We start from the raw sequence: 26,370 nt of genomic DNA, 5'->3' as shown, positions 1-26,370 counted from the left end.
TACTTACTCTTTATGTGTATATACATTTTTTCTACCTTTAGCTTATATAATTTTATATCCCCCCAACTGAATAGAATCTATCATTATCATTTTTAAATGCCATGAAAGAGTCTTTGAAAAAAACACTATTTTTAGTGACTGTATAATATTTTCTTAGTATGGAGATATCATAATTTATTTGCTCAGTCCTCTGTGTGAGAGACTTAAGCTGCTTCTAAGTTTAGAATAAAACAGGTTAGAAATAAAACAGCATCTGTTTATATGCATGTTTGAAAAAAGTTCTTATTTCCTCAAAATAAATTCCTAGAAGTAGAACTGCTGTGTCGAATACTAAGAACTACAACCACAGTTTACAGTTTTGAGCACTTAACATGCACTAGATGTAGTTTTAAGTGCTTGACATACATAAATTTCTAAGTCTTATAACCCTGAGATATATTCCATTATTTTCCCTGCTTGTAGACAGAGAAACCTGAGACACAAAGTGATGAGGTGATATACCCAAGGTTGCAGAGTAAAAACATCTTGAAGGCTTTAAATATTATTGCCAATAAAGGTGCTGGTTTTTAAGAAAATAGATTATGTGATGCATTTGGCAACAGCCTTATCAGTAGAGGAGTCTGTAGCTAGATTGGCCCTTTCACCCTCTCTATTACCTGCCAAGTCATGCCTACTTCGGAAGGTTTATAAGTTTCCTAACATGGTAACTTGCAAAGCCAAATTCATGTTAACTAATCTCAGTTGCTGCGGGAAACATTGTTTACATCCAAGGAATTTGACTTATCAGCCAAATAGTGACTTTTTAATCTTTCAGCGGTTATACTCTACTGAGCTGATAGCCATTTCAGGCAAGGTGGCTGCCTCCATCTTGGTCACTAACTACCCTTCATTTGACCTTTTTGGTTTCCTCTTCAATCAGACTAGACAGTTGAACTCTATTACTGGTTCTCCCCTTTTTTTTCTAGAGTGCTGATGGCTGAGTGTAGAATTCTAGGTTAATAAACATTTTCCCTCCAAATTTTGAAGACATTCTTCTATAGTCCTCCAGCTTCCACTATTACATTGTAAAATCCTATTCTGTTATATATAATCTCTTCCTTGTCCCTTTCGAGATGTTTTAGGTTGTTTACTTTATCCCCACATTCTGAAATTTCATGATGCTCCCTTTTGGTCTTTATCACTCATTATGCTGAGCACTTGGTTAGGTCTTTAAATCTGGAGACTCCTATCCTCCAGTTTTCTGGGAGATTTTCTTTTGTTATGTTTTTGGATAACTGCCTTCTCTTCATTTTCAGTTTTCCTACTCCCTTGTACTTTTACCATTATCTAAGTATTTATCATGTGCCAGGCAGTGGGCTAAATACTTCCTACAGATCCCATTAATCCTTAAAATAAGGAAAGTGGTATTAGTCTTCTTCTGTAAATAAGGAAACTGAGATTCTAGGAAGTTAAGCACTTTGCATAAATTCCTCAAACTAATATGTGAAAGATCTGAGATTCAAGTCCAGGTCTGCTTCATATAAGTCTGTGCTTTTTAGCCACTGCATGACAATGCCAGTCACTCTCTTACTGCAAAAATGGGGAGGGCTGATTCTCAAAGACTTTCAAAGTATAAGGAAGATCAGGAAAGCAACTGTGGAATGATAATTCAAGATTCTCCAAAAAGCCTCTGCTGAGATCTAGTGAACACCAGAAAACAGATTTTAGCAAGCTTAGGGAATATTGGCCCGCAAAGGAAAAGAAGGATAAGATGCCTAGGAAATTTGTTAGGGAAGTGGGATAGTATGGTGGTGTGATTGAAAAACACAGAGATGATCCAAGTGCAGATCCTAGCCCTGGCACTCATTAGCTGTATGACGTTTATATATAAAATAGAGATATAAACTGTATGGGGTTCTTATAAAGATCAACTAGAATAAACTATGTTAAAGCATCAGCACACAAGCAAACAACAAATGTTAGCTCCCTTCCTTTCTAGAAAGCATTCAGGAGCACAAAGGAAATATTGTTCATATGGGGGAAAAATAGATGATATGCAAAGAAATATATAGAGATGAGATACAAATAAGAGAATGAGATGCCCTGGAAGACGGGCCATGTGGGAATAAAGACCATCATGGCAATATGCATATAGATTCTGAAGATTTGAGGGGAACAGTCTGGATCACACTGTGGATCAGAAGGGCGCTTTTCTCAGACTCTCTCAGCATTTCCCTGATGTGATAGCATTATTTATCCTTAAGGTGACCCAAGTACACACTTGTTTCTTCTAGCCTTAAAGTTATTTGAATTGGTCCTTGAAACATAATTTTAGAGAAGCCACAAATTAGAAGGGTAGTCATATTTCTTTACTCTTGCTCTTCTCAGCTGTTTGTATGTGTGAAAGTATGTGTGTGCATGTGCACATGCATAAAAATAAGTGTGTGAGAGACAGACTTGATGCAGATTCTCATGGGTTATTCTTTTGCAGTTAGCTTTAAGGGCAGCTCCATCCTATGAAGATTTTGTGGCCGCGTTAACTATAAAGGAAGGTGACCACCAGAAAGAAGCTTTCAGTATTGGAATGCAGAGGGACCTCAGCCTTTACCTCCCTGCCATGGAGAAGCAGCTGGCCATACTGGACACTTTATACGAGGTCCACGGGCTGGAATCCGATGAGGTGGTATGATGGCTGCTGGGCAGCACCTCCTAACTTCAGGGATTAAAGTGCTAAAGTGTTTTGTTGCCCTACTTAATTTCCAGCAACAGCCTCAACCCTCTCCAACCCCTTCACTTTGGGGGATGGACAGGAGGAGGCAAAACCCAGTGCTTTTATAATTTTTAAAATGCATATGTGTTTTGTTTAAAGATCAAGGTGCTATATATTTCAGTTCAGCAGGCCTACTGGAAACCAAATGATAAGCTGCTGTAGACTTGAACAGCAAGTTATAAGAGCAGATTTGACAAACAAATTTGCTGTTGTGTATTGTATTGTTTTTATATTTTAGTTCTAATGGGCCACCCAAACCCAAGCTGAAAATCAGCAAATCCCATATTGAGTACCATAATTCATAGTCAGTGTTTCAGCCAACTTAGACTAGACATTTGGAGGTAGTATAAGCTGCTTTGTTGAAGCTGTGTAGAGTTTGCTGTTCCTAGATGTTCTTCAGTGGACCCTCTTCATTGCAACTCTGTCAGTGATAAGGGCCTGTGTAGTAAGGATGTTCAGGGCATTCACGTGACGATGCAATTGTGGGAGGCGAAGAAGATGTGGACAGGAGTCCCATCCTTGCTGACAGGCATGAGACCGTTGCTCTGAGAAGATTAATGGTGTGCCCTAACCCCAAGTTGGAGGGGAGAATATGAGAGAGGCGGGACAGGTCATTTGAGATGACACCTCCCAACTGCCTACCATTTACCAGCATGTTCCCCATGCATTATCTCAATTGGACATCACAAGGAATGACACTCAAAGGGATTATTACCCCACTTCAAAAGCAAGGTTTAGAAGTTGAGGGATCTGTTCACAGTCACATAGTTTCTAAGCAGAGGAGCCAGGTCATTTCCAAGTGTGACCTGGACTGCCTCTGCACCATAGTCATATGGAGTGCTTGTTCAAACAGCAGATTCCCAGGCCTTATTTTGACCTAAAGTACCAGAGTCTAGGTAGTGGGACATAGGAATCTGCATTTCGATAAACTTCACATGCACACAGTATTGAAAAGCAACTAGATTAAATTCTAGTTTACAAAATTACCAGTTTTCTTCAAGAACTAAATGATATGTCCTTTTTTTTCAAAAAGGAATAGGCCGCCATTTAAATAAAATAGCTAAATGGAGAGTGAGAAGTGGAGCAAGTTTACTCAGCAGCATTCTTAATTGAGCCAGCATTGATACCCAGCCAGTAGGCCTTTGCATTGCATTCAGGGGCCATGGCTGTGAACCTGCTTACCAATTAATCTCGGTTTAATCAGCAAAAATGCAGAGCAGGCAAATTGTAGCTGTTTATCAATCTCAGAAGCTTTGGGACAGTGTCAGAGTTGAAAGATGAGACTTAAGAAAACAGTTTCTTAAACTTCTTAAAACTTAAGAAACATTATTTCATAAAACAATGTTGAGTGGGCATTCTTCTGCACAGTGTGATGCTCCAACCCTGGCCCTAGTCTCAGTAGATCATGCTTCCTTGAGTGTGCATTGGAAAGAAGCCATGGGTACCTTCCCCATTAGAGGCTACTTCCTTCTAGTAACAGGAAGGGAAGTTCCAGCATAAGTAGTTATCCAGGGTCAAAGGTCCTTTGAGGGGCTTGGTTGAGTTGAGCATCATCTCTAGATGATGCTGTTCCTGCTGCAGATCTCTAGGATGGAGGGAATTCTCTCTTTAGTCAGAGAAGTTTATGTAGGGAGGTACTGGTTTTGCCTTTGTGTGTTTTTAAACAAATGAACATTTATTTAGCTCAGATTAATTAGGTATTTTGCCCACATAAAGACTTCTGGAAAATACTTAAACTTCAAAAATCAGTATCACATGTTTTAAGGCTAGGGCGAAAGGGGGGGGGGGTTATTAAAATGATATTGATTATTTTGTATTTTGCCAAGGTGTGTGTGTGTGTGTGTTATTTCCCTCCCGCTCTCATGAGCAGTGAGTATAGATCTCCTCTGATTAGTACGACTATGATGGCAGGACTTGGGGATAGTCCCTGCCCTTGACATAGCCCCTAAAATGGAAAAAGAAAAGCAGCCAGTTTTTGCTTATAGTTGGAATGAAGATGTTTTAGGCATTGTATCATTTAGAGGGGATGATACCAGGTGGTTGGTAGAATTGTGCAGCGTGATCATTCTAAACAGCTGCTGGTGCTCCCTGCCACCTCAGGTGAACTCTGTGGTCTCTTGGAGAGGTAGCACTCTGAAAATACCTCAGGTTTGCCACCCCAGCTCTGAATACACACAAAAGGAAAGCTGCTTAGCGTGGCCATTTTGCATTTGTATAGGTAGTGCCTAGATGTACACAACTCAATTTGCTGGGAACGAGGGGCTTAATATTATCTGAGATCATTGAGAAACCAGATCAGACAGAATAGCTTGAATAAGTTACATTTTCCAATTACCCTTTTTCCACATCTGTAGAAAGAGGGTAATATTTTTTAATAGGTATTTTCCCTACTGGACCATATTAAGTTTGCCTAAGATGTATAAAAGTTTAAGATGTATAAAAGTTTGCTTAAGGAACTGAGGATCCTTAAATAAAAATATTAGAAATTGAACCTAATACTAAACAGTAAATTCAGCTTAACCTAAATCTGGGCATAGTCAGAGGTTCCTCCTACATCTACAGTATTTGCTCTCTGTTGTAGTTAAAGTCATAATTTGTGCTGATGTGTAGTCACTTTGCAAGAAAGGGGTAATGAGAAAAGATATTTAAAGCTTTCTCTCCATTGCCCTCCAAGACTTCCGGGACACCTAAGTTTACTTTCACCATTGCTGTGAGAGGAGGTGAGAAAACTCTAGTATTTTGTTGGCAGAGTAATCACCTTGTTGTCATTGCTCAAAGTATTTTAGGATTATTTTCTAGCATAACCTTTAGAGATAACTGGAAGAAAAAGGAAATTGGTCTGCTAGGTATTATAGACACAAATAAGTAACATTAGGCTAACCCCTTATGAGACATTTCCACACAATTTCATTGTGCCTGTACTTCTCCCTATGGTAAAAGCCAGTGTTTACACTTTGTAGGTATCAGAGTGTATTTGTTGAATTAAACAAAATATTTTCAATGATGGCAAGTCTCTTGACTTTTGAAAACAAGCCAGATTCCTTATAGCTAATGCTGGTGAAAAGTGTTAAATTGGAGAGATCCCTTTTGGGAGTGAAACCAACTTGTAACTATGAGGAGAAGATGATCGTCTCATTGGCTCTTGATGTAGCTCTGAAGGGAGTTCCAGAAGAGGAGCTCTCACAGAATGTTGGGCCTATGGGCCCAAGACATTGACTTTGAAGGGTAGTTCTCATTAGGATGTATAAGTAGTGGCTTGAGGCACCTTCTTATCATTATTTGCATGTCATTCTGATTATTAAACTTCCCCCAATGTCATATTCCATGATGAGGGATTTCTGAACTCCATAGTCCAGCCTTGTTGCTTTTCTCTCTTCTTTGCTACTGAAAATTGCCAGCAGTACTGCCATCAGCATGCCAAATCTGCCCCCACTTAAGTTTGTTCTGCCCCATTTCTCAGGAGCAGCTTCTAGCACATATGTAGAGCATCTGGCACCAACTTAGCCCAGGACTGGGTGCCCGATCAGTGGGGATTCTGTTTCCCCACCTCCAGACTGCAAGAGCTTCTTAAGAAGGAGCCCATATTCCCATTTGTAGCTGGAAAGCCAGTGAATGACATGACATGGGGCACCTAGGAAAGATGATTATTAGAGGAGTGCAGCTGGAAAATTTGCACTCTTCTCCTTTTGGTTATTACTTTCCATGTATATTAACAAAAAGTTGATGCTTTTAACTTTATATTTTCAGAAAAGTGTTTTTAATTAAAATATGTGATAGGGACCAAATAAGTAAAGTACATTTTCTCCACTAAATTTGAAGTGAGGGAAAGAGGAGCTGAAGTAAGAGTTTTTTTTTTTTTTTTTTAAGGAAACTTAATCTGATTGTGAAAATCATACATATGGAGAAATATCAGATAAGGCGGTAGAGTCAGAGGGTCATGAGCAATAGACGATGATGTGAGGCATTTGGGGAACTTTCTGGAAGAAAATTAAGTTTTTTCCTAGCAAACTACCATGTCCTATGAGAACTTGGTTATATAATGGTGCATTTCTGAATCACTGATTAAAACCAGTTGCTTCTGATTTTAGTCACAGGTTTTACAACTATTCAGCTCTCCCTCATGTTTCATTTCTTTTTTTAAGATAATCAACCTTTTTTAAATTTTAAAATTTTTAGATGTAGAATTTATAAGTAAAATATATTTTCAGCCATTGTTCTGTTAGCTGAGCTAATGTGTTTGGTCTTTGAGGGCCTGACTTCAGATACTCGTGATCTTGTAAGGTTTCCACACAAACTTCATTATGTATGGTAAATTTGTATTCCTATGAATTGTATATAGAATGCTTTCGTTAGAAGTACATTCTACTTCTGTACGTCCCTTTGTAATCTGCAGTTGCTTACTCAGGGGTTTCATAGTCATTTCATAAAAAACAATTCACTAGCTGTCTAATGGTATTTTAAGACTGTTTATCTGTATTACAAGGTCATTAGGAGTTCTTTCAACAATTCCATAAATATACTGTTTACTAGACCTTCCCTGTAAATGTTCCCAATTCCCATCCTGTCTCAGACAGTTAATAGTCCTGTGTACAGTGACCATTTGCATGATTTCTCATTGCACTGCTGCATTCAGGCACTCCAGGGCATGATTAAACAGTCATTAACAGTGCCTCTCTGGTACAGTTGATGCATGCATTGATCTTTCTCCTCTGCTGTTTTTATATAGCCTTTAATTAAAAGGAAAAAAATACCACTACTCTGCAATGCAAAAGTCGTCAAAATTCTTTGTTTCCCGTATTAATCACTTCTGTTCCAGAGTGAACAAATGTTTTCAGCTAAGCTATGTGAGAATGTAAGAATAACATCCTGCTTGTTCTAAATATTTCATATATTTAAAGTGTGGTCAGTATTTCCTCCCTGTACCTTACAAACAGAAACCACCCTGGAATGGTTGATACCCCTTACAAAGTCGATCTTACCCACACAGACTCCTGTGTATACATGTCTGTTTATAGGTGTATATGGAGTCAGTGTTGATAGGAAGGATGCTCTAGAAGTACTTCTGTTGTTTCCTAGAAGGCTATGAGCCAGTTCCACGGCATGTTTAATGTATAATTCCCATGTATCATGAGAATTTCACTAGAATGTCATTAAACAGCCCAACTACCTCATGTGAAATTGGCTGTGGACAATCTGTCAGATGAGAAATGTGGTCAGATAAATTTAATCTGGTTAATAGACTTAACAAATTGATGTCTACATAAAGAAGAAACATGATAGACCAGATGCCAAAGGCTAAAATGTACATAGATTTCCTTGGATTAATTTTTTAAGTCACTGTTTAATTCCATGCGTAGTATTCTTATGAATGTTTGTGGTTTCATAGATTTATGCACTTTGAATATCTGTCATGTGCAGTATTAACGTTACCTGTTCTTGTCTCTCAGCATTTTGAATGAGCATTATAATCAGAGTAGAAAGCAAGTTAAACTATAAAAGTGTCAAGTGGCTTGTTAACTTCTTAATTTAATGGACCTTTACTTAGAATATAATATGTTGGAGCCTCTTGGGACCAACCGATGAGCGACAGTTTCATGTTTAGATTTGTATTGTTTCTCTGTCCAAGTCCTTATTCTGTATCTGGCAGGGAGGGGGGAAAGGGGAGGGTTTTACTTTTTTTGCAAAAATGTTTGAAAATATCTGTCAGATTTTATATTCGTTAGTTATAATAAACTTATTTTTAAAGTATTAAGTTCTTAAAGATTTTTGTGTGGTTTTCTGCCTAATTGAATATGTCAATAAGAAGTCTCATTTATGCAACACACATGACTTGCTGGGCATCAACCTAAGCCCTTTACAAATATAAGCACATTTCATCCTCCTAATAACTCCATAGGGCAGGTACTGTTGTTATCCTCAGGTTACAGCTGGGAAAACTGAGGCATATATTGGGGAAGCCCCTTGCCTAAGATCCCACAGCTAGGAGGAATAAGCCAGGCTACAAACCCAGGCAACCAAACTCTTAACATGATTTTTTGGTTTGTTTTTTTTTTTGAGACAGTCTTGCTCTGTTGCCCAGGCTGGAGTGCAATGGCACAATCTCAGCTCACTGCAATCGCCACTTCCTGGGTTCAAGGGATTCTCATGCCTCAGCCTCCTGAGTAGCTGGGATTACAGGCATGCGCTACCATGTCTGAGTTGTAATTTTAGTAGAGATGGGGTTTCACCATGTTGCCCAGGCTGGTCTCGAACTTCTGGCCTCAAGTGATCCACCCACCTCGGCTTCTCAAAGTGTGGGGATTACAACTTGAGCCACTGTGCCCAGCCCCAAGCTCCAAAATTTTTATGAAACTGTTTAAAACCTAAACAAAAGATGATTTTGAAGCATCAGAGAGCCTCTGGAATGGCCTTGCCCTGGGTGTTTTAAGCATTCAAGAAAGACTTGCTCCTTTCAGAGGTAGCTATGTTCTTTGGCTTGGTTTAATTCTGTTTTCAGAGACACTAGATGCAGAGCAATTAGTAGATTAATTTGCTAAGCATAATGTTTCAGTGGCTGTGTGCTTAATTAGATGATATCAGTAGCAGACACTTTTTTGCCTAAATCACTTGATGCCAAAGTAGTGTTTAACCTGTCAGGTTTCGCCTCTCATACACTTGTTTGTGCATATTAGGATACCTACAGATATGTATGACTGGCACTGGAGAGCTGTCCCGTCCACCCGCTTCTCAGGGAATCTTCCCACTATTGCCCACTTGAGCCCTCTCCAGCTGCCTCTTTAAACACAACAGCAGAGTCCATTAGAATTGAGAGTGGGAGGGATTGAAAGAGGAGAGAAACAGGAGTGTTGAGTGGTAGGTGCTTGAGCAAAAGGGTCAAGTAGAGTTGGGACTGGGGTGGCTATGTTGCACCATGTGCAAGAGAAGGAAGAAGAAAAAGCTGGTGTAGAGGAAGGATGGTGTAGGCATACTGAGAAGCACTGATGCAAAATCATGTAGTAGCCAGGGACACCAGCAAAGTTTCCTTGAAGGCTGGCTTCCCTTTCCTAGTTCCAGCTGTCTGGAGGCCCTTGTTCCTTGCCCTAAAGTTCCTCTTCTTGAGAAACCTGTACCTTCACAATACACTACCTTGACCTTTTTACTTGCACTAATTTTAATGGGCCACTATCCCTTGAGACAATCACTATGATGAGCTCCTCTGTCATTGTTTCACACTGAATATAGGCAAATCTTAAAGCAAAATCCAAATGAGATATGTTGAGGAAACACCACTGTCTTCCTCACTGTGTAAGAAAGGAAGTGCCTTTCAGACCAGTCTGTATGGGCTTTGCTTATTCTGTTATGAGCAGTACCCCACTGAACCCCAGGATCTTTCTCATAATGGCTTCTTATAAATCTGAAACATCAGTACCACTGGAGCAGGCTGTGTAAGGACCAGCTATCTACCTCTGGCCTCTCTGTGCCTAGGTGAAGGAATGTGCTCAGCTGGGAGGTATATGAAGGGAGTTCATTTCTTTTCTTCAGCTGTATCCTTTGGGGCAGTTGGACTGCTGTCTAGAGGATGAACAGAGCTGGTTTCAGAAAAAGAATGTGTTTGGATGTCTGTCCCAACTTCCAGTGGGTAGAGGAATACAGCTGCCTTGTGGTCATGAGGGTCCAGCTAAGGAGAACAGAGTGTGGCTGTGCATGCCACTTGCTATTACTCCAGAAACTGCAGGTACTAGTGCATTTTCTGTTCTACCATCACTCTACGATAACCTGGACACACCTGGAAGATCTGCGCTTATCTGTGCTGCAGTAGAGAAACCGAAAGAACAAGAAGGAATAGAATGACCCTAGAGTTGATCTTTTTATTTTTTCTTACACTCATGTTGGTAGGTTAGAAGAGATGCTCTTTTATGATATCAGCACATGTCCTGTGTGTGTGTGTGTCCACATGGATTGACACACACATCCTGCCACTGTCATTGTCATCCTCTCCAGAGGCATGAAATGGAGATAACCACTTTTGGAGCAGTGTGGTTCAAGTTGATAGAGAATTAATGAACGATGATGGTCTGACATCAGCACTGAGGACACAGATCACGTTTGGGGTGATTTGCTATATGAATGCATTGTCCTCAGAGAACAAAGTTGTCGCATCTTTGCTGACACTTGTATATGGCCAGTTTTAGGACCTTTTGCTTTGGCTTGAGAGTCCAGCTTGTTGGAAAGGATTTTAGATATTGTGAAGTCAAATCCTGCTTCAGAGTCTTTTATGAGATCACCTTAGACAGTGAATTCCCTCATCCTCCCCTTCCCCGATCGTTGTGCTTCAGTGACCAACCCACTTCCCCAGAGTTCTGTGGATATGTGATGATTCTCCACCTTGTTCCTAATTTAGACCTGGCTCTCTGCTCTCCTCCCTGCAGATAACCCTTCATTTACAGTTCAGGCACAGGTCACTCACCTGGGCTGTGGTCTCGGAGCTCCAATCCAGACCCACCTGCCTCCTGACCATCCCTTAGAGACCCTACCTTCACTTGAAACCCCAAAGCCAAACTTGGTTGTACCTAAAGCTTTTCCATCCAGGTCAGTTGAGTCACCATTGTTCTAGTCTCTCAGGCAAGAAATTCGGACACTCCGAACTCTTCTCTCACTTCTTCACTATACCTGCTGTGACAGCAAGACCTGCCTCAGCCTCCATACTCCCAGTGCTGTGCACAGCTGCAGCTTGATCTCTGGATTCTCTGCTCTTCAACCTGTCATGGCCTTCCAAACCTGAAAATGCTCCCTGTGACTCTGTGCCAGGCTTTAAGTCTCTTCACAAACTTGGTATGCCCTTTTCTCATCCTTATTCCTGGAAACCCCTCAAAATCTTCCCAGACTCAATAAATCTCTGCTATGGATTTTACCTCTGAACATCCCCTGCATTTCTAAATGATACTTTATGAATTATAACTTAGGGATGGGAAGTGTGACTCCAAGGTAACTGGACTAATTCTTTGGTGTTAGGTTCTAGTTATTGGTGTAGCCACATCTCTCATTAAATCATGAACTTTACCTTCATGTCAATGTGCCCCGCATCTGACAATGCCTTCCTTGTCTGTGGTATAATTGCAAAACTGTCTTAAGAGTTGGGTGTCACCACCATGTGTTTTGTGATTCTTTCAGATGTGTTAGTTCTGTTAGCCAGCTAGATAAAAATATTTTTGAAGCAAAACCATACACTTCTATTCCCTCCTGCTTCCTTGGCTGCTCAAGAAATACGTTGAGCGACTGACCAGAGTATAAATAATTTATGTGTTTTTTATATTTTGTCTTTGTTAGTGCACATGCAAAATGTTTGTATTTTATAGGTGCTTATATATATCAAATTATGAACGATTAGAATGCAAGGTCCAGTTCATGGTTCTCACCCTGTTTGTGCATTAGAATCACTGGAAGGACTCAAAAAACAAGCAAATAAAACATATATATGCCACTTATATCTGTGCATCTCCCAGACCACTTAAATCAGGCTTAGGAATGTGGCCTGTCACTGACGTTAAAATCTCCCCAGTGATTCTAATTTGCAGCCCAGAGTGAGAACCCCCAGAGCTGCTGGTTTAGTCCTTTAAAATTGTACTGTGGGATCTTTTAGGATAAATACGGTCAGATCACAGACACTTCATCCCCTAAAGCTAAACCTAAAGAATAACCAGACTAAATAAAATTCAAAAAGTAAAACTCAGTTTAAAAAATTCACTAGCATCCAGGCAATGGAAGGAGCTCCACCTTGTTTTGTGTCTTAAACTTCAAAAGATGACAGTCAAACAAAAGACCAGATTTTCTGGTAAGAAAGAAGAGCTCCTAATCCCACCTGCTAGAGGGGATTGGCAAGATGCAGAATACTCATTGAAATTTCAGGTTTTGGAAAGAAGTTGACTGGTGAATAGGGGCAGGATGAGTATCTTTATCTCTTCCTTCTTTTGAGTAGGGGTGTTGTAGGGGGTGGGTTGCGGGATGGAGTTTGCTGGGGAGAGATGGGTGAAACAGAGGACTGGAACTAGCTCATCCCTGAATTAAGAGACAAACCCCACATTCCAAAGACTACATCCCCTGTACATACAGTAGATATGTCTCCTCTCCATTCAGAATTCACTCTGGTGCAGGACTTAATGCAAGTATCAGAAGACAGAGCAGAGTCCAGTCCTCTAGTAAAAGCCTCTACACAGCTCCTTCCTCCTCCATATAGACACAAAGACACCGACAGGCTGGGGTGATATTTGGCTGGTACACACTAATGTGGCTGTGCTGGCTATTAAAATATCAAAATATTTCCACACCACAATGGAAAGAATCACTTATCCAAGTGTCTTATGCTGTTCTGGCCACCCCAGCCCCTCTCACAAGAAGCCTCCCACTCCAGACCACCCTACAGACCAGCAACTACAGGAGTAACATGTGGCCTAGAGCTATGACCAACCTCTGTTCTGTCTGCTCAATGTCTGTGACATGTTGGTGCTTAAATATTTTCAGTGTCATCCATTCGGAAAGTATATAGAACACAAGCCTACAGGGCAAAAGAAATAGATGCCAAACAAGATGGGAAATATGTCAAGGAGAATACACCGACACTGTATGAAGGCAAGTACCTGGTCTTAACAGAGCTGCTCACCTTAAAGATGAGCAAATGTAAGGAAGATGGCCTGGCAACTATGAGTATGCTACAGCCAGAAAGGGGATGGGGTGGAGTGGGAAACAGATGAAACCAATAAGGAGAAAAAGCTAGCCTAAGAAACAAAAGTTCCCACAGGTGTGTTGTGCTCGCAGCGAACTTAGAAAACATGAACTCAATAAAATAAGCACTCAGGAACTGGTGAAACAACGGAATCAGATAAAAAGGCAGATGGCAGAGATAAGAAAACTTGCCTAAAATAATATAGAACAAATCAATGTATTAGAAATAGCAAAAAACATGATTGAAAATGGAATTGATAACAGAAGAAAAGGCTTGAAATGATGCAGTGAATGAAGAATTTTAAAAACAGGGATTTCAGTAATTCCTGAAAGGATAAATGTAGGAGTATCGAGATATTCTGACATAAGAGTAACTGGTGACCAAAAATAAAAAGGAACTATAAAAGTATCTGGAGATAAAATACAAAAGATTTTTCCTGAAATGAAGGAAGGAATCTTTAGATTAAAAGAGTGCACTATGTTGTAGGAAATCCAACAGAAAACACTTGACACCAAAACATACCCTGATGAAGATCCTGAACTTCAAGAATGAAGAAAGAATTCCTCACCATTCAGGCAGAAAAAGCAAGTCACCAAGGGACTTCAAACTTCCTTTCCACAAGATTCTGTGACAGGAAACAATGAAGGAGTATTTCCAAAGTTCTGAGTAGGAAAAAAGAATGACTCAAATGTATTATTGCCAACCAAGTCGTCAAATCTAATGTCAAATTCTCTTAAGCAGAACACAACACCCGAGTGCCCTTCTTAAGGAAACCATTTGATAGGAAAGATGAACCAAATAACTCAATGATGGATGAGCTGGTAGAAAAAAGACTGGTGGTGAACCAAGATGAAACTGGAAATTATAGTCACAGTATGGATACAGATTATAAATATTACAAACCCTAAGATAGCTAATAAATTGAGAATGGGAGAAGGGAGGATATAAGAGCACTCATACCCTCTTATTTTCATAGCAGAGACTTGCTACTGTCTAAACTTTTTTCAAAAACACATAATTTCTTAAATTTTTTGGTAATCTTTTAAAAAAACAGATTTCTAAAAAGAAATATGTATTGTTCCAGTTCACTTTAGTTTCTTATCTTAAATACAACCCAATTAGCTGAATGCTATTTATTTAAAAATAAATGTGATAAGAAATAAATTAAAAATAAATATGATTCTACATTTATAAAAATTCCTCAGCCAGGCATGGTGGCTCACACCTGTAATCCCAGTGCTTTGGCAGGCCAAGGCAGGAGGATCTCTTGAGCCCAGGAGTTTGAGACCAGTCTGGGCAACAGAGCAAGACCCCTTCTCTACAAAAAAAATTGTTAAAAATTAGCCAGGCATGATGGTGCATGCCTGTAGTTCCACTACAGGAGAGTGAGGTGGGAAGATCACTTGAGCCCAGGAGTTCAAGGCTGCAGGCCACTGCCCTCCAGCCCAGGCAATACAGCAAGACCCTATCTCTAAATATATATTTCCTCTATCTCTCTGAGTAGAGACAAATCAAGAATTATATTCAACTAAAGTGGATTACCATTATTTTTAGGTGGGTGTTGATTTTGTTTTACTTTTTTTTTTTTTGTACTTTACTATATTGCTTGACTTTTGTTTGATACCCATGATATCTTTTATTTTTTAATGGAGGATGGGAGGTGTTATTCTAAAACAAGGTTAAAATCATTGTAGAATGTGGTGGGCCCCTGGCAGGTGCTGCTCCTTATAATGACATTTGCTTCGTAACTCCTATCAAGGTTCTTTAAAATTTCTAGCTTTATCTCACCACCTTTTTTTTCACTGATATTTTTTCTCATAAGTTGCTATTCCTTTATCCACATGAAGCTATTGCTCATCCAAATATTCCATTTTATACAACTCATTAAGTGTTGGGACATTCTTTTGGGGCTAAAAGGAAAGACTGAATGCCAGTATGATACCTAGGGACTGGACTTGCCCAGTGCATCTGAAATAAATGGAAAATCAGGAAAAAAAGCCATTTGGAGTGGTTGACAGTCATCTTACAAGAAGCCAGAAAGACTCTTAGCAACATGGGGATTTTGCACATGAATTGGCTGCAGTTTATCAAAGGAGCTGAAAGATTTCTTTCTTTGTGCTTCTGTGAGTTTGGAAATGAAATGTCAATCCTTTCTCTGCCCAAGTGAAATTGCTGGGCCATAGAACTTTAATTCAGGATTAGCTTATGCTGATCAAACCCAGCCATCCAGAGATGGCAGATGAGAGAATGGAGCAGTAAATTTTATTCTACATGCATTTGTTTTAAGGACCATTCAGCCTTATGTTCATGGAAGCCCATGCAAACCCTATCATCTCTTGTGGCATGTGTGTGAGCAACTAAGGACCCTCTCTCTGTGTGTTACACAAGACTTTTATAAAATCCCAAATCCTCAACTTGGTTAGTATGAAGAGATGATCACAGGAGTGTGGAGCTGGAAGACTCCTTCATTCATAGTGAGAGTCATTGCAAAAGATTGTTATAAGGATCAAGTCGGGAATTGTGCACAGTGTCTAGCACCGGGCAAGAGCTACAAAAACAGTGGTGGTAATAATAGTCGGCGTTATTGTTTGAAAGGGAAGTATGGCTCCATCATGCCTGGAGTTTACCTGGCGGAATAAGCCTTTCCTTATTTGGTCCACTTGTCCCTGCCCTCACAGAAGATTCACTGCTGCCCCTAGTCTCCCCGCTTTGCACTGTGTGTCATGGCACCTTCAAGAAGAAGACCCTCATATAATCATGTCTGTATGTGAGTGTGGCACTACCTCTTCCTTGCCTGAGCCCCGGAGCCAGCTGCAGTGCTTCACAGCTGTATCCCAGTTGGAGGATTCCAGAATGGCTAACTGAGCATTAGGGTGCACCTGACACTCTCCATAGGACCCCACTCTCCATACTCCAGAGGACGTCTATTTTTCTGCCTTCATCTCCTCCCCTTATTCTGGAGCACACTCTTATTCCTTTGAATGAACTGCATTCTCCACTCTGAGCTCTGGTTGGGCTGCCAGTCACAGTTCCCAGGCCTCTGGCCACAGCGTGGGCATGTGATCCAGAATAGGCCCATCATGGGACTTCCCTGGGACTGTGTATTTAGAGACTGGGAGAGAGGATCCCTTTCCCCTAAGGTTAAAGTGAGATTGAGAGAAAGGATAGAGAGATGACATTGAGTCCTGAATCAAATCATGCCTGGGGCCACCTCCATGCTTGCTTTTTCTGGTTATGTAAGTCAATAAGTCCCACTTTATTTAAAGCTTGTTGGAATTAGGATTCTATCACTTGTAATCAAAAGAAGCCTGATAAGTTTTCAAGTAAGTCCAAGACATGCCTTTGGTCAGGTTATCAGGTTTTCTCTCAATGCTTTCCTCCTCTGCATCACATATGGGCACGTTATTTTATAGTGGGGTTCACAGAAGAAAATTGAGAAACATGCCTAAACTGGGGCCAACTGGGGTCCAATTTCAGTTATAACTATTTGGTCTGCTGCAGCATCAGGACACTGGGCTGTTAGCTTTTACTTCTTTCCTAAATAACAATAATAATTATGAATACTTATGTACTACCAACCACTATGTGAAAAACTTCATATAGATTCTCACTTAACCCTGAGAGTAGCTGTGAAGTGGACACTATTATTAACCCCAATTACAGGTGAGAAGAAGAAATGTTGCTTGTCTTGCTCAAGGTGGGTGAGAAAGCATGTGGGCAGTAGGACTGTGAGCCCAGACAGGCTGCCCCTAAGCCCACAGCCTTACTACTATGTGGCTATGTCCTGTGATATAAGACAGAGCAGAGGCTGGAATCAGACTGGAGGTCAAATCCCAGCACTGCCACACCCTCACCGTGAGATTTTGAGCATGTTAGTTAACATCTCTGGATTCACTTTCTCCTCTGTATACTGAGATAAAGAGATTACACAACCCCGCTTATAAGATTCTTGCAAGGATTAAATGAGGCAAGGGATGTAAATCACCTGGCATGTTGCCTTACTCTCTGGACAGCCAAAAGTTTGGTGTTTTCATCGTGACCCACTTCCAAGTTTCCTAAGCTCAGCTGCCTGCCGCATCCATGGGTACTCAGCTCCAAGCTGCTCCTCTGCTTCCTTCTCATCTTCCTGGGTGTGAGCATGGAAACCATGTTGGACTTGGAATGGTCAGATTGGACTCCAGTGCTGCCCTTGCAGTTTACAGTCTGGGTCACCTTGGACAAATCCTTTAACCACTTGATCCTTTGTTTCCTAGTCAGTAAGACTGAGATGGTGTTGTTATAGGGATTAGCTGAGATGACACCTTGCTAGCATATAGCACTGTGCCTGGCACATGGCTAGTACTAGTTAAGTTATGATGATGAAATGGTTAGGGGACGTATGTACGTGTTTCTGACAGGTAGCTAATTCCTTTTCAGCTCACTCTAACTGTACCTAGACAAAAAGGAAATTACATTATCAGAAGGGACATCTTTAGACTGTTCATAAATGTCATCACTCATATTTAATGTCTTTTTCTTTTAAGTTCCTTTTAGTTCTTTGATTTAATCTGCTAAATATTAGGGATTGGTAGGAGAGCAAGTTTCTAATTTTTTTTTTTTTCAGATGGAGTCTTGCTCTTGTTGCCCAGGCTAGAGTACAGTGGCACAATCTCAGCTCACTGCAACCTCCACCTCTCCAGTTCCAAGCAATTCTTCTGCCTCAGCCTCCTGAGTAGCTGAGATTATAGGTGCCTGCCACCACGCCCAGCTAATTTTTTGTATTTTTAATAGAGCTAGGGTTTCATCATGTTGGCCAGGCTGGTCTCGAACTCCTGACCTCAGGTTATCCACCTGCCTCAGCCTCCCAAAGTGCTGGGATTACAGGCGTGAGCCACCGTGCCCAGCCTTTTCTTTCTTTCTTCTTATAATTTCTTACAAGTTTTTATTTTTATAAAGTACTTAAAATATCTCAAATTTCAGAAAACAAGATATTTAATCACATATCCAAACAGAATTCTCTAATATAGCCCCTTATCAATTCCCTGCCTCCAAATCTCTCTCTCATGAGGAGACCTGTCATTGGATTTAGAGCCCACTCTAATTCAGTATGACCCCATCTTGACTATATCTGTAAAGATCCTATTTCCAAATAAGGTCACATTCACAGGTACCAGAGATTAGGATTTAAATATATCTTTTGGGACTGGGCACTGTGGCTCACACCTGTAATCCCAGCACTTTGGGAGGCCAAGGAGGGTGGATCACTTGAGGCCAGGAGTTCAAGACCAGCCTGGCCAACATGGCAAAACCCTGTCTCTACTAAAATTACAAAAAATTAGCCAGGTATGGTGGTGTACACTTGTGGTCCCAGCTACTCAGGAATCTGAGGCAGAAGAATCGCTTGAACCTAGGAGGTGGAGGTTGCAGTGAGCAGAGATCACGCCACTTGCACTCCAGGCTGGGCAACAGAGCGAGACTGTGTCTCAAAAAAATTAATTAATTAAATGAATCTTTTAGAGGAACACAATTCAAATAATAATACTAGATATCATTATACCTAAGAATATGATAGTATTTTCTCCCCAAGATTAAGGAACAAGTAAGGATATCTGTTGTCACCATAACCACTTCTATTCATTATTGAAGTTGAGGTCATAGCCAGAACAGTAAGTCAAGAAGAGACAATAAAAGTTATACAGATTGAAAAGGAAGAAATAAAAACTACTTGCAAATGATGTATATAAAAAAACCCAAGGATTCCGCAAAGACTATTTGAGCTAATAGCGAAATGTAGGATGTTTGCAAGATGGATCAAAGTAGAAAAGTAAATTGCAGCTGGGCATGGTGGCTCACGCCTGTAATCCAAGCACTTTGGGAGGCCAGGGCAGGCAGATCAGGAGTTCAATACCAGCCTGGCTAACATGGTGAGACCCCGTCTCTACTAAAAATACAAAAATTAGCCGGGTGTGGAGGTACACACCTGTAGTCCCAGCTACTCAGGACTCTAAGGCAGGAGAATGGCTTGAACCCGAGAAGCAGAGGTTGCAGTGAGCCGAGATCGCACCATTGCACTCCAGCCTAGGCAACACAGTGAGACTTGGAAAAGAAAAAAAAGAAAAGAAAAGTAAATTGCATTTCTACATACCAACAAAAACAATTCGAAAATGAAATTTGAAAGACAATGCCATTTAAGACAGAATAAAACTCTGTTTTAGTCTTTTGGGGCTGCTGTAACAAAATACCATAGACTAGGTAGCTTATCAACAATGGGAATTTATTTCTCACAGTTGTGGTGGCTGGGAAGTCTGAGATGGTGGTGCCAGCATGGTTGGGTTCTGGTGAGGGCTCTCTTCCAGGTTGTAGACAGCCACCTTCTTGCTGTGTCCTACATGGAGGAGGGAGCAAACAAGCTCTCAGGGGCCTCTTTTATAAGCACAGCAGTCCCATTCATGAGAGTCCTACCTTCATGATCTAAGCACCTCCCAAAGGCCCCACTTCCTAATACCATCATCTTAGGCACTAGGATTTCAACATATGAATTTGGGGAGAACACAGAGATTCAGACCATAGCAAAATTTGTAATCAGGGAAAATTTAATAAAATATGTGCAAAATCTTTACACACTGAAAACTATAAAAACATTCTGTGACAAGTTAGAGAAGACCTAAAGAAAAGAGCTATACCACATTCATGGGTTAAAAGATCTGATATTGATAAGATGTCAGTTCTCAAATAGATCTCAAGGTTCAGTGCAATCCCAATCTAAATGCCAGCAGGTAGATATGACACTAAAAGCATGAACAACAAAAGAAAATAAATAAATAAATTGGACTTTATCAAATGAAAAACGTTTTGTGCATCAAAGGACATTGTCAAAAAAATGAAAAGATGACCTACAGAATGAGAGAAAATATTTGCAAATCATACATCTGATAAGGGACTAGTATCTAGAATCTACAAAGAATTCTTATAACTCAACAACAGAAAGACAAACAACCCAATTTAAAAATAGGCAAAGGACTTGAATAGACATTTCTCTAAAGAAGACATACAAATGGCCAACAAGCACATGAAAAGATGCTCAACATAGTAGGGAAATACAAATTAAAAAAACAAGGAGATACCATTTCATACCTACTAGGATGTCTGTAATAGTAATTTTTAAAATGCAGAAAATGAATATTGGTGAGGATGTGGAGAAATTGAATGTCTTGTCCATTGCTGGTAGGAATGGCAAATGGTACAGCTGCTGTGGAAGCAGTTTAACAGTTTCTGAAAAAGGTAAACATAGAATTACATTATGATCCAGCAATTCCACTCCTAGGTATAGACTCAAGGAAATTAAAAGCAGAGACTTGAGAGATACTTGTATGCCAATATCCATTGCAGCATTGTTCACAGTAGCCAGAAAGGGGAAACAACCCAAGGGCCTATGAGCAGATGAGTGAGTAAACACAATGTGGTATATACAAACAATGGGATATTATTTGGCCATAGGAAAGAAATCAGGATCTGAAACATGCTAATATGGATGAATCTTGGAAATAGTATGTCAAGTGAAATAAGCCAGACACAAAAGGACAAATATTGTATGACTCCACTTATATGAAATATTTAGAATAGGCAAATTCATAGAGAGAGGAAGTAAATTAGAGATTACCAGAGGACAGCCAGGTGTGGTGGCTCACACTTTAATCCCAGCACTTTGGGAGGCATAGGTGTGAGGATTGCTTGAGGCCAAGGCCCGTAGTTCCAGACCAGTCTATGCAAACACAGGGCAAATGCAAAACAAAAGCCCTTCCCTACAAAAAATATTTTTTAACTTAGCTGGATATAGTGGCTCATGCCTGTAGTCCCAGCTACTCAGGAGGCTGAGGCAGGAGGATTGCCTGAGCCCAGGAGTTGGAGGCTACAGTGAGCTTTGATTGGGCCTCTGCACTTCAGCCTGGGCGATAGTGCAAGATCTTGTCTTTAAAAAAAAGAAAAAGAGAGAGAGAAAGAGATTACCAGGTGCTGGAGGGAGGAAGAATGGGGAATTATTGTATAATGTTTACAGAATTTCTGTTTCGAACAACAAAAATGTTCCAGAACAAAAATGTTCCAGATATTGGGCACAACAAATGATGCAAAACAATGTGAATATTTTGTGTTATGTATGTTTTATGATAATTTAATTAATAATGTAATATACCAAAAGTTATTGCATGAACTGTGCACTTTGAATTGTATACCTGAATTGTACACTTTAAATGTATGAATTGTGTGGTATGTGAATTATATCTCAATAAAGTCGTTCTAGAAAATACCAGCAATGTTTTTGTAGAAATTGGTGTGCTAATCCTAAAATTTATGTAGAAATGCAAAGGACCTAGAATAAGCAGAATAATCTTGAAAATTAGCAAAGTTGGGAGACATATATTAGTGAATCACAAGACTTTCTCTAAAGCTGTACTAATGAAGATGGTATGTATTGGTGTAAAGGTCCATGGAACGAGAAAAAGTTCAGAAATCAGGCCCCACTTATATAGTAGATTTTTTATCAAGATGCCAAAGCAATTTAATGGTGAAAAGATCACTTCAACAAATAGTGCTAGAACAACTGCTTATCTCTATGGAAAAGATAAATCCTACCTCACATCACACACGTGAAATTGTTTGAGATAAATTATATAACTGAATGTAAAAGTGAAAATTCTGGATAAAGCTCCTACAAGGAAACATAGGGCAGTATTTTTTAGGATACAAAAAGCACTAACTATAAAGAAAAAAAAATGACAAATTGGACTTCATCAAAACTAAAAACTTTACAAAAAAACAAGCCATAGATGAGACACAGTATTCACAGTACCTGCACATATGGCTGAGAAAAGCTTTGTATCCAGACTCCTACAACTCAATAATAAAAATACCAAAACAAATTATTAAAAAATGCATAATGACTTGAACAGCTGTTTTATAAAAGACTACATACAAATGCCAGTAAAATATGAAAAAGGGTTCAGTATCATTAGTCACCAGGGAAATGCAAATTAAAACTAAACTGAGATAGCACTATATACATCCACTAGTTTGGTGAACATTAAAAGAACAAAAATAACAAACATTGGCAACTGGAATTACCGTACGTTGCTAGTTGGAGTCTTAAATGGTATAACCACTTTGGAAATTGATCTGGTAATTTCTTTTAAAGTTAAACTCTACGACCCAGGAATAACGCTGCTAGGTATTTTTGCAAGATAAGGAGTTTTTCCATAATAGCCCCAATGACCCATCTTCTCCTAGAAGATACATTCTGCCTATCTGTTGATAGGCAAACTGTGGTTTGTCTCTTCACTTTACTAAGTGAACAGATAAACACATTTTGGTGTGTGGAAACAACGGAATACCACTTAGCAATCACAAGGAGAAAACTACTGATAGACAATATCCAGCAGCTTAGATGAACCCCAGAAACATTATGGTGAGCAAAACAAGCCAGATACAAAATAGTGCATAATGTCTTATTCTATTTATATGAAATTTCAAAACAGGCAAAAACTAATTTATGGGGCAAGAAATCATAACATTGGTTGCCTGGATTATAAGGATGGGTATTGAGTGGTAAGGGCCACAACAGCTTGCTTTTTTTTTTTTTTTTTTTGAGGCAGATTCTCAAGGTTTCTTCCTTAAACCAATTACTATGGTACATCTCATTAAGAGATTTTCTAACCTTAACCATCCTTGCATTCCTAGAATGAATCCAATTTGGTAATGGTGTATTTTTAGTAGACATTTCTGGAATCAGTTGCCTACTGTTTTATTTAGGATTTTTGCATCCATATTTAGAAATGAGATTGGGCTTTAATTTTTCCTTCAGATACCATCCTTATCTGATTTGCCATCAGAACTGTTATGCTTTGTAAAATGAGGTGGGCAGTGTTCCCTCATTTTATATTCACTGGAACATTTGTTTTAGATAACGATTATCTGTTCTTTGAAGTCTGGGTATAACTGGTAAATCTGCTGGGTTTAATGGGTTTTATTTTTATCTTAATTTTATTTTTTTTAGTATGGAGGGTAGATTTTAAAACTCCCAATTCAAGTTATAAATCTAACCAAAAAATGTATTTCTTCTTGAGTAGTTCTGTTAAATTATATATTTCTAAGAAACTGCAGTTTGTCTCTGTTTTCAGTTTATTGATTATGGGTTTTAAGTAGAATTGTGCGTAAATGACCCTGAGAACTTACTCTGTGTAGTCTGGACAAGATGCCTGCTAGGACTGGTTGCGCCTTCTCCTAGAGAGAGAGACTGCACCCAAGTTGAGCTTCCCACAGAACCAGTAGCTCCCTTCCTTTGGCAGGAGGGTCTGTGGCTTGCCAGAACACCCCAGGTGTGGGGCTTTCACAGCAACTCCAGTAAACAACAAGCACTTAAAAATACAAATAACTCATACTAAGCAGTCTGTATGCCTCCCACAAACAAAGTTAATTCTCATGCTGGCACTGGTAGAAGAGAGACGAGCCTGGGGCTAGTGATACCCATGAAATACAAACCCACTGTGGGTCTGGCTCATCCCCCGGTCCTGCCGTGATTCTCTGTCCAATAATGGGAGGATAGTGATTCCATCTCAAATGGTAGTTTATATACCATTGGTCCTCTCTAATTGTTCACTCTCTCTCTCTCTATTAAGTACACTAAAGGTTTGTCATGGTTGTTTTCACTTTTATTTTGGAATAATTTTAGATGTATAAAATGTTGCAAAGTTAACACAGAATTCCCATATAACCTTCACCCAGTTTCGCTAATGTTGACATTTCATATGACTATGTGCATTTGTTAACAGAGATTAACACGGCTGGGCACGGTGGCTCACACTTGTAATCCCAGCACTTTGTGAGGACTAGGCAGGTGGATCACCTGAGGTCAGGAGTTCGTGACCAGCCCGGCCAACATGGTGAAACCCTGTTTCTACAAAAAATTAGCTGGGCGTGGTGGCAGAGGCCTGTAATCCCAGCTACTCAGGAGGCTTAGGCAGGAGAAACACTTGAACCCAGGAGGTGGAGGTTGCAGTGATCCAAGATCACGCCATTGCACTCCAGCCCGGGCAACAAGAGTGAAACTCTCTCAAAAAAAAAAAAAGAGATTAACATTAGTGCAACACTACACTACAGACATTATTCAGATTTTCCTTTTCTTTTTTTCTTTTCCTTTTTTTTTTTTTTTTTTTAAAGACAGAGCCTCACTTTGTCACCCAGGCTGGAGTGCAGTGGTACAATCACACCTCACTGCAACCTCTGCCTCCCAGGCTCAAGTAATGCTTTCATTTTAGCCTCCCAAGTAGCTGGGACCACAGGTGTGCACCACCATGCCTGGCTAATTTTTAAATTTTATGTGGAGATGGGTCTCACTTAATTGCCCAGGTTGGTCTCAAACTCCTGGGCTCAAGCAGTTACTCACATTTCACGAGTTTTTTCATTAATATCTTTTTCCTGTTTTAGTATCCAATACAAGATAACCACACTGCATTTAATGTCATCCTATTTAATTTTTTAAAACTCAATTGTATTGAGAAAAATTAATATATCATAAAAGTTACCCACTTAGCATATATAATTCAGTGCTTTTCATTATATTTACAAAATTGTGTAGTCCTTACCATAATCTAAGTTTAGAATATTTGCATTACCCCCAAAAGCAATCCTGTACTCATTAAGCAGTCACCCCCCATTCCTCCCTCCTATAACCCTAGGCAACTAATTTTTCTGTTTCTATTGATTTTCCTGTTCTGGACTTTTCATATAAATGGAATCATACAATGTGTGTGGTGTTTTATGTCTGGCTATTTTCACTTAGCACATTTCGCAGATTCATCCATAGCGTAGTATTTATCAGTACTTCGTTCCTTTATATTGCTGAATAGTATTCCATTGTATAGGTATATGGCATTGTGATTATCCATTCACCAGTTAATGAGCATTTGGATTGTTTCCATTTGGGGGTTATTATTAATAATGTTGCTAGAATATTGTGTACCAGTCATCATGTGGATGTATGTTTTCATTTCTCTTGGGTATGTACCTAGGAGCACAATTGCTTGGTCATATGATAACTGTGTTTAACATTTTGAGGAACTTCCAAAGTGTTTTCCAAAGTGGTTGCACCATTTTACAGTCCACCAGCAATATATAATGGATTCAGTTTCTTTACATCCGCATCAGCGCTTGTTATTATCTGCTTTTGTTTTTCCTTTTGTTTTCAATATAGCCATCCTAGTGAGTGTGAAGTAGATATCTCATCACGGTTTTGATGTGAGTTTTTCTTTTGGTAAATTATGTTGAGCATCTTTTCATGTGCTTATTAGCAATTTGTATATTGTCTTTAAAGAAATATCTATTCAAATTCTTTGCCTAACTTTTAATTGTGGTGTTTTCTTATTTTGAGTTTTTTTGTTTGTTTGTTTTGACGGAGTCTCGCTCTGTTGCCCAGACTGGAGTGCAGTGGCGTGATCTTGGCTTGCCGTAACCTCTGCATCCTGGGCTCAAGCAATATTCCTGCCTCAGCTTCCCAAGTAGCTGGGATTACAGGCACGCACCACCATGCCTGGCTAATACTTTGTACTTTTAGTAGAGACGGGGTTTCATCACTTTGGCCAGGCTAGTCTCAAACTCCTAACCTCAGGTGATCTGCCCGCCTCGGCCTCCCAAAGCACTGGGATTACACGTGTGAGCCACCACACCTGGACCTTATTTTGAGTTTTAAGAGTTCTTTGGGGGCAGAGCAAGATGGCTGAATAGGAACAGCTCCAGTCTCCAACTCCCAGCGCGAGCGACACAGAAGACCGGTGATTTCTGCATTTTCAACTGAGGTACTGGGGTCATCTCACTAGGGAGTGCCGGACAATCGGTGCTGGTCAGCTGCTGCAGCCTGACCAGCGAGAGCTGAAGCAGGGCGAGGCATCGCCTC

The 26,370-nt window shown here is 39.9% G+C and overlaps 1 protein-coding gene across 1 annotated transcript in view; it reads left to right on the top strand.

Moving 5' to 3' along the window:
• PLEKHA8 (pleckstrin homology domain containing A8) overlaps positions 1-8,501 on the top strand; it is a 62,594-nt gene extending 54,093 nt beyond the window's left edge. The window contains 1 exon segment of the mRNA XM_017861352.1: positions 2,471-8,501. Within this exon segment, the coding sequence (XP_017716841.1) occupies positions 2,471-2,668 (198 nt within the window). The 3' untranslated portion in view covers positions 2,669-8,501.
• The last annotated feature ends 17,869 nt before the right edge of the window (positions 8,502-26,370 follow it).

This window comes from Rhinopithecus bieti, unplaced genomic scaffold (assembly GCF_001698545.2).
Source record: "Rhinopithecus bieti isolate Rb0 unplaced genomic scaffold, ASM169854v2 scaffold_61709, whole genome shotgun sequence".
NCBI classification, from domain to species: Eukaryota; Metazoa; Chordata; class Mammalia; order Primates; family Cercopithecidae; genus Rhinopithecus; species Rhinopithecus bieti.
Note: the sequence above shows the minus strand (reverse complement) of the source record. Positions and strands in the feature narration are given on the sequence as shown.